Source organism: Stylophora pistillata, chromosome 2, assembly GCF_964205215.1.
Source record: "Stylophora pistillata chromosome 2, jaStyPist1.2, whole genome shotgun sequence".
Taxonomy (NCBI): domain Eukaryota; kingdom Metazoa; phylum Cnidaria; class Anthozoa; order Scleractinia; family Pocilloporidae; genus Stylophora; species Stylophora pistillata.
In genome coordinates, this window is record NC_142520.1 from 49,193,204 (window position 1) to 49,202,377 (window position 9,174).

At 39.7% G+C, this 9,174-nt stretch overlaps 1 protein-coding gene across 1 annotated transcript in view; it reads left to right on the top strand.

Moving 5' to 3' along the window:
- The first annotated feature begins 3,181 nt into the window (after window positions 1-3,181).
- The window catches only part of LOC148740049 (glutamate receptor ionotropic, NMDA 2B-like), a 7,594-nt gene continuing 1,601 nt past the window's right edge, over window positions 3,182-9,174 (top strand). Inside the window, exons 1-7 of the mRNA XM_088748128.1 lie at window positions 3,182-3,657; window positions 4,088-4,701; window positions 5,538-6,175; window positions 6,586-6,753; window positions 7,198-7,400; window positions 8,098-8,264; window positions 8,763-9,174. The exon at window positions 8,763-9,174 is cut by the window's right edge and continues 1,601 nt beyond it. Coding sequence (XP_088604254.1) covers window positions 3,259-3,657; window positions 4,088-4,701; window positions 5,538-6,175; window positions 6,586-6,753; window positions 7,198-7,400; window positions 8,098-8,264; window positions 8,763-9,174 — 2,601 coding nt within the window. The 5' untranslated portion in view covers window positions 3,182-3,258. The remainder of the gene's footprint in view (window positions 3,658-4,087; window positions 4,702-5,537; window positions 6,176-6,585; window positions 6,754-7,197; window positions 7,401-8,097; window positions 8,265-8,762) is intronic.

Here is a 9,174-nt window from a genome sequence, read left to right on the forward strand (position 1 = left end):
GCACTTTACAAGTAAAAGTTATGGATATAAGTTACCAACTTTTAAGTTTTTTTGGATGTTCTTTTTTTTAACACCAGTATAGACATTAATTTGTAAATCAAATAAACATTTTTGTCTTTCCACTGTGAGCCGTCGACCTTGAGCGTGTTTAGATAGCGATTAAACTCCTTCGATGTTGGTCACTTGGGGAGAGATTATGTTTACTTGATAAACTTAAAAGAGTATGATAGGTTTGAGTTGTATGTCCTTGGTATTTTCAAAGCTAAATTTTTTTTTCTACTACATGATACCGAAGTTGTTGCCGACGGCTGCTATTGATCACATGATGTTATTAATCATATGTCGGTTTTTGTATCGATTTTATTCTGCCATCAGAGCCACCGGCCACTGTCAAGAAACTACCACCTTTCATTAAGTCTCTGTTGTTAAGCTGTGGGCTTTCCTTGTCCTAGGGTCGAATGGTCTCGCGCTCGTCACGAGCACTCTGCTGGTACATCACTGCTTTAAAAATTCAACCCTGCTGTAAACAACACTGACGGAAAGTATGTCTGTCGCGCGCAACAAACCTCTTTGGATTAGCAGCAACGACAACAGAAGTAGTTGTGAAGGAGAAATTTGTTGATATATTGGATAATTTGATTTTCTTTTAATCCACTTACATGAAATTCATTGCATGTTAATTATAGAGACCAAGGCATATGATATCTGTCGCGCAAGAAACCGCTTCGAGTTAGCAGAAAGAACCGCGTCAATAGTTTTGTGGGGGAAAAGTGTCGTATGTATTTTAATTTTATAGGCGGTTATTCCAGCTAGCTTACACTCATTGCATATCAGTTCAAGAAGCAAAATCTGCTATGGCGGCAACATCAATCAGTGGCAGATCTAGGGGAGGGGAACGCCTCCACTCCCCCACCCACCTTATTTTGGGTAAAAATAAACGAAGAGGGAAGAAAAGCCGGCAGGTGAACACATACAGACAAAAACGGCCTCCCCTTAGCTGAAGGTCTGGATCTGCCACCGCCAATAACCTACAAACATTGATCTCAACTGTTCAGAACTCCAACAATTAAGGATAAACAGCTATTGTATAGTTAGGCGTTCTTTTAAATAAAGATTTACAAGCGTGCGTTTCTCTGTGAATCTCATGATCCTTCCTGTATGTAACATCTCGAGGCTCAAAATAATATTAATTCTGTAACACCGACCAACAAACAAACAAGCAATCAACTGGCTCCCTGCCCATAACAAGAGTAGCTGGTCAGCATCTCCGTAAAAAAATGAAAAATTTTAAGCTTAATAAAGAAAGAAAATCATTTCGTAATCATTGCCTCCTTTTTCTTGGTCAATTATTCATAACTGCTTTTTATTAATTTTAAAGGAATTCCTGTGAATAAATTTTTAAGAAAAAGATGTTGAAACGTTCCGAAAGCTACGAGAATCGGTAAATTCTGGGTTAGGGATCAGTGTATTGGAAACTGTACGGTTCAATGTGGCGGACAGTACAAGTCAACAGACGGCTTTCAGTAGTCTGAGTGCAGTGGAGACATCCAAAGCGCCAACAAGATCGGCTTCTGGCGTGACTGAGACACTGGTGATGGATCCGTGATGATGATTGGTGAAGGAGGAAGTAGCTGTAAACGTGCAGATCGTGGGATTGGAATCACAGAAACTGCCGCTGCTTCGTTTGTTGACCAGAGTGGCCGTGCGCTACATCCCAGTCCTACTCACTGAATTAATTAATCCGTTAAAAATAATCAGGCCTTTATTTTTCAAAATTAGTTTAGAACTGAAGAACTTTGTAGAGGATGACTTGTGGTCCCAGTCAAATCAGTAATAGCGCATTTTTCCGTCTCGTAGCAAAGATAAAATAACTTATCATCACCCCATACGCAACACTAAGATCCTTGAATATCTTTAGATCTTTACTGGGAACAAAAATTGATTGCCGTTAGAAATTTTATGCGAAAATGAAAGTCAGCAAAATTAATTTTTCAGGCTCATAGCTCATCTTTTCAAGGAGATGTGAACTATTCATTAACGGTTGGTGATATTATGGCATACATATGCATATATTTGTATTACTTCGGTTTTCGTCTCGTAGCAAAGCTGAAATAACTTGATTTTATTACACGACTCGGGTAGTCAGAGGGCCAATAACTAAAATCAACCAATCAAAATGCTCTATTGCCGGTCAATATTCTCTCCGTATTGGGCCGGGCAGTGTCCCGAATGGTCCCGAATGATACCGCACTTGTGTCCCTTTGAACTTCAGTCGTATAATAAATCTCTTATTAACCAAGCTTGCTCGGGACCGTACTGGAAGAATATCGGCCCTCGGTCTTTTTTGTACGGACCTGGGTCCGTACTGTCAAGACCTCGGGCCGATATTCTCCCAGTACGGCCCTCCTGCTTGGTTAATAAGATATATAAAAATGATCCAAGTCCCACTGCTATGATCTCGACGTTCTAAGGTCTCGCAGGCGACAACTTGAATAACCACTGATACAAACGTATTCGTCAAAGTTAATGTCAGCAGAATTCATTATTTTAAATCTGACTCAAAACTCATCTTTTCAAGGAGACGTGAAGTGTTCATTAATGATTTGTTAGGGATTTGAGACTTAATGTGAAAACTATTTTTGATATCTTAATCAGTTATTTGGCCAACAAATTGTAAAAACGATATCGAAAACAAAACTATTTTTAAAGGACGGGGAAAAGATGATAATTAGTCTGCGAAAAAGTCGGCAAACATGAAAATTAAATCCTAACCACTGGTTTTGTCGAATAAAATCAGGCTTGAATATCCATGGCATTAGAAATATTAAACCAGAGTAATGCAGTGAATTGGAATGATCATAAGTTGCCTCAGATCTGGACTCCATTAACAGTCTGGTTGCAGTTGCAGACCTTCTTCTGGTTGGTTAGATCATAGGATTTCTGATCTATCATCCATTCCGCTCGGTAGCCCTATTCCCACCAATCACGTAGCTCCATTTTCTGCCTGAGAATCTTGGACAGTGGATAATTGAAAACCATAGCTTTGTCCTTGAATCCTTGAACTAAGAGTTTTTTTCCCAGTGGCCGTAAATGAGTATTGTTTATTAAACTCACGCGGTGATCTTTCAGACGTATACAATACCAGTTTCTTGCAGGGATAATAGATTGGCGAGATGTTTTGTGAAACCAGACGTGGCCATGACTTTTAAGATCGACAATCGTCCTCAGTGAAGTCGCTATATTTTCCAAACGACTACGATGTTTCTTTTCAAGCTCGAACCTACACCATTTCTCTTTTCTCTTTTGGTGTTTGGTCTTTCACAAGCGAGCTACAATGTTACTATCCTGATTTTTCACGACGCAGTTTATAAAGACAGCATCGATGAGAAAATTCATCACATGTTTCAACTGGATCATTTCCCACGAACATCTCAAGTGATAAACTTGACTTGGTTAAAGACCAATGTAGCTCGAATTGAACGCAGAAAAGTGGGAGTCCTAGGTACTTTACATTTCCTACAAAGTCATTATAGGTTATTGGATGGAGTCATTTTTCACGAGGTCAAGAAGGATTCGGTTTCTTTCTCTTCACTCTTGAAAATTTTGGGCATCCCAACATTTGGTCTTTTTCAGGATCAGGACGTTTTCTTAACTCAGGTACAAAACATAAACTATCGTCTTAAAATTGAATGAATACATGAAAGCAAGCACGATATTATTTTTCTTTAATGTTTCCAGTCCGATTCTAACTCAACTAAAATATCGAACGAAACGGTAATATAAGCATGGATGCCTGTTTCTATGAATTTTTAATCAGCGCTCTTTTGTGCGGATAAATGTAATACAATTTGACGGCGAAGTTTTCTAATTGTTGAGCTGAGAAAAAAATTGCGGTTAAAATATGACGAATCAAAAAAAGTTTTTGGAAATCTCAAGCCTCCTAAACTTGATGGTGAGACTCCAATTGTTCGATCTTGACGCTGAAGTTAAGGTGTCCCTTGCGTCACAAAACTTTTCAAAATTTGGCGGGGCTCTTTTGAGATATTTTTCCATTCAATTGATTCTTGAAATGTTTCCGTTATTTCAGGAAAATCCTGGTGATTTTATCAAGGATGCCTTCCCTTCGATTTCCAGTTATGTTACTTCAGTGCAAAAAATAATTATGAAACAACGATGGCAGACTTTCTGTTTTGTGTTTTCTGCCGATTACGAGGGAAAAATATTTGCTGATGGTATGTTTTACTACGCTTCTAAGGCGAAATGGAAAATACTTAAGACACTATGGCTGGTAGACGACGCGATTGAGAATAGCACAAAATCTGACCTTCGAGAAGTAATTGCCCAAGAAAGCGATGCTGTGATTATGCACAGCAGGCTAAGCCACTATGACCATGCGCAGTTCTTTGAGATAGTTGAAAAGGTAGCAGACAAAAAGCAGCGGACGACTGTTTGGGTAATAACAGAGATGACCAGCCATTTGACAACGAGTCCTCAAGCGATTACTCCAGGAATGTTGAAAGTAACGCTCAAACGTCCAGGGAAATATCGAGACGGCGTTGTTTATGAAAACAGTCTTCGAGATGCCATGTCGTTGTTTCAACTTTCCTTTGAAGAAAGTGTCAAAAAATGCATTGAACATTCAAACCTGGAGGACTGCATGAAAGAAGGCAAGCGCGAGACATTAAGGAGTGTCGCTGGAAGGTAGCCATTTGAATTTTTTTTTCGAAAATTACCGACTTGAATCAACCAGTCCTGTTTTTATAAAGGCTGATAGTTTCGAAAGAAACTGTTTGGGGCTGCGTCGGTGGGAGTAACGAAATAATTTGGATATATCAACAAAAGTTGAAATGGTAAATTGGCCACCGTAATGATTACAAAAGCTGACGTTTCGAGCGTTAGCCCTTCGTCGGAGCGAATAGAGGAATTGTGGGTTGTGTGTGCTTTTAAAGGCAGAAAATGGAGCTACGTTATTGGTGGGTGCATGGCAACGAGAAAAACATGAATAATGCCATGCACCCACCAATAACGTAGCTCCATTTTCTGCCTTTAAAAGCACACACAACCCACAATTCCTCTATTCGCTCCGACGAAGGGCTAACGCTCGAAACGTCAGCTTTTGTAATCATTACGGTGGCCAATTTACCATTTCAACTTTTGTTGATATATCCAAATTAGTCCTGTTTTTAGTTAACAGATTTAAAATCATCTTTATCATCTAATTATGTAAAATTATCGATGTCCTTAAGCTACTTCGCGAAACTTGGAGTTATTTTTTTCTTAATGAGCTAATTTACCTGTGAAGTGACACACATTTCAACATATTGGCGTAGTAAGATGGAGAGGCACAAACATAGAAATAATAATCCCTAAGGAAACCAGAATGTTTAAGGATGAAAAAGATGGACGCGGATTGCGAATGAATCGTTAATGATTACTTTTAGTTTCATTATTTTCTCTCACGACAAAGATAGACAAGCGTTGTGCTGTTTCTCACCGCAAATTTACGCTGAATTATGTTTTTGAATTTCTATGGTTAGACACCTGGCTAAGAGTGCGTTGTCAGGTGCAAGCATTCTCCTCGATGATCAAGAATCTATAGAAAATACAACAGCCTTTACAGTTTGGAATTTGAAAAAGGATATAGCTGGCACGAAGAAATGGTCTCGTACAGGCATGGGAACAGCTACTGGCCTAGCCATGGACAGATTTATAGCTCCAAACGGGAAACCTATAGAGCCCATTTCTAAGCCACCTAGACCAGTTGTCCACGTGGCTGTGAACGAATACCCACCATTTGTCTATAAAGATGACCCTTTAGGAGCCGAGGAGTGTCTTGGAAGGTCCGTTCCCTGTTACAAATATAACCAGGGGGACTATTTGGCAGATTCTGCACCACAAAAATTTTGCTGTTTCGGGATCTCAATAGACTTCTTATCGTTTCTGCAGCAAGACCTTAATTTTGATGCAGACATTTATTTTGCACCCGATGGACAGTATGGAGTAGTGAATGAAAGTGATGGTTCTTGGAATGGAATCGTTGAGGAGTTAATCACCAGGAAGGCGATGCTGTCATTGGAAATGGGCTTGAACAGACGTCGAGCAGAGGTGATCAGTTTTGCTCATCCCACACTTCTCCTGGAGCTTGGTATTCTCGTGAACAAGAATGAACCTGAAGGTACAAATCTGTGGTTTCTTTGCCCCTCATTTTTGATATCATTTTATTGAATTCGTCGGTAAAAGTCGTAAAAAGATGGGCAAGAGGCCCGCGTATTTCGTGTATTGCCTGAATTGTTTTGGTTTAGTGTGCGTGCAGTTAATGAGCATGTTATCGAGAAGCAGAACCTGATGAAGTGGTAAAGTGGATTCTCTAAGACATTGGATTGCAGCATTCTTCTTACAGTCTAATTCTTCCACAATTTTTTACTCCTTTTTTTGATTGGTTTCCTCAAATAGTATTTCCTCCTGAAGTAGCATGAGGTCAAAGATGGGCATAAAATCTGTTGGTTATGTGGTAGAGCCTATTAGGGGCAGATAAAGTAACCTTTCATCATATCATTGAGATATTTTTTGTCCACTGTTTACCAGTAATCAATCAAAACCATTGGTTGAAGCCGTTCCACGCACGTCTATGGCTGACTCTGATGGCAACTGCCTGTATAGTCTTCATTGTGGTATGGTGGTTGGACAGGAAAAGTCCACAGGGCTATCGTCACATGCTGAAAGACAGTGACGAAGACGGATTCACACTACTCGGTATACACTATATGTTGGTTATATCTCAAATTCTTGGGTCTTCTTGGATGATTAAGTCAAGGTTAACGCGGTTGGAGCCTCTCTCTGTTTGGAAATTTGCGAGAGTTATGGCCCCCATTTAGGTGTCTAAATGATCTACGGATCACCTTTTATGACAGGACGGAAAATGCGTGCACTGTAAGTACCTCCCATTTTCCCATACAAAGCCCGCTTAGAAAATTTTTCTAAGGCTTTGTATCGGACAACCAGAGGTACCTACAGTGCACACGTTTTCCGTTCTGTCATGTACCAACACAACTGTCAAGTGTCCTCTGAAGCATTTTTCAAAGTCCCCATTCACTTTATTAAAAGCTGAAAGCAATTTTTCCCAACGAAGAAAATTATCGGTAAGGACTGCAGATTAAACAAAATATTCAGATTTGTTTTCGCTTGCTTTCTGATAAGATTCCATCAGTTATGTGGGTGGAGTGACATTCGGAAAAGACATTGGGCCAGAGAAAACTCCTCGAAGCACCAGTTCAAGGCTAGTGTCTTGTATATACTCGTTTCTTGCTCTTTTCTTGATCAACTCGTACTGCGCTAACCTGACGGCATTCCTTGTGCAAGAGAAGGTTGATCTTCCAATAACTGGCATTGAAGATCCTAAGGTAAGATTTTATAACTGTAATATTTGAAATGGACTAAATGGCTGACTGATTGACAGGTTACGGACTTCCAAAGCCACTAACATGAGTGGCTACTTAGCTGACAGACTGATCGACTGATCCATCGACTGACAAATCGTCTGTCCCTTCATCCTCGTCACCGACTCACTGCTATACTTAATTACTTCATTGAGTTATTTCTTTGTTAGTAATACTTAGACAGGCTGGTTTATTTCAGCTCTGAAGCTACACTTAGTTTACATGGAAGCCTGTGTAAACAATGACAAGGGAAGACCACAAAACTGGGAGCGACGTTCCCTATAAAGTCTTTGCGAGAAGTGCTTGGGTTTGGGTTCTTTAATTTCTTCCGCTGACCAGTGAGTAGAAGATGCAGGAGGCGAGGCCCACGGTTTAGCATCCTTAATCCGGAGTCTAGAGCGTCTAACCCTTTTCAGATGTCACAGCAAAGGAAGCAAATTCTTATTATTTTCAGACTCGGACTGTTTGTGTCAAGTCTTGAACGGCTTGGACCCTGAACCTCCCTCACGGCAGTCCGGTGCTGAAACAACTTCCAAGAAATAGGGTTTTAATCTGAGCCACCTTTCAAGACGAAAAAGAAAATTAACTAAACTGCTCTCTAGGTTTGGTTTGTCCCAACTGATCTGACTTACTATTTATATTTGCATACTTCTGATTTTAGCTCATCTCAGAACCTGTCTCGTTTATGGTTGGGGCGGTGCAAGGTTCAAATGAAGAAGACTATTTCAGGCATCACGTTAACCCATCATTCCGTAAAATTTATGAGGTAAACCTGCAAAAGAACAGATTGAAAAGTCTAGAATCAGGTGTTACACTGCTGAGAAAAAGGTAAGGATCTACATCCCATCATATCTGTCATAAATTTCGAAGGATGAGAAAATTTTTGGTATTAGAAAGTAAGAGTACAAGATTTGGGTTTCAACAATCTTTACAACAGAAAGTCCGTCCAGCTTGTTCTGTATTTCTGTACAACATTCGTAACGTTGTTTCCTTTCAAACTATCTCTTGATTGTCCAATTTTCAAGTTTCTGATTCAGAGAAGCGACAGTTAAATTGGTGTTTTGGTGTTTTGTGCGTTTTCGCTTATCATCAGCACGAGTTTCAGGAAAATCATTTATAAACAAATATTTATGAATCACGTGATTTTCTCTAGATCTCTTTCACTTAGTTTTTGACATATTAATTTCCTTTCTTCGCTTGTACAAAGATAGTAGCTTTTCTCTCTTTCTTCCTTTTACAACACACTTTTCATTCCATAGTTTCATTACTTACTTCAATCACAATTCGTGCATAATTGAGTTTGTCACATAAATACTTTCCTTTCAGAATTATTCAAGGATTGGTTGGAGATTACTCAGCTCTGAGAAAAATCGTTAACTCCGACAGGAACTGTAGTTTCAGTTTAATAAAAGATCCCACCCTTAAATCAGGATACGGTTTCGCGCTTCCTAAGGACTCCCCCTGGGTGCAAGATGTTTCTCTTTCCGTCCTTAAACATCAAGAGAATGGAACAGTCAAATCGATCGAGGATCGATGGTTTCCCAAGAGCGCTTGTATTGAAATCAGACCTCGACCGTTAGATCCAATCCATTTTTCCAGTCTTTTCTGGGTTGTGCTCACCGTCATGGCATTCTCAGTGCTTGCTCTTCTCGCGGAAATACTTATCGTGTTTACCTTAATTAAGTGTAGCAAGATGTTAGGGCCCTTTGGAAGGCTCCTGAAGAGATTTCTATTTGAT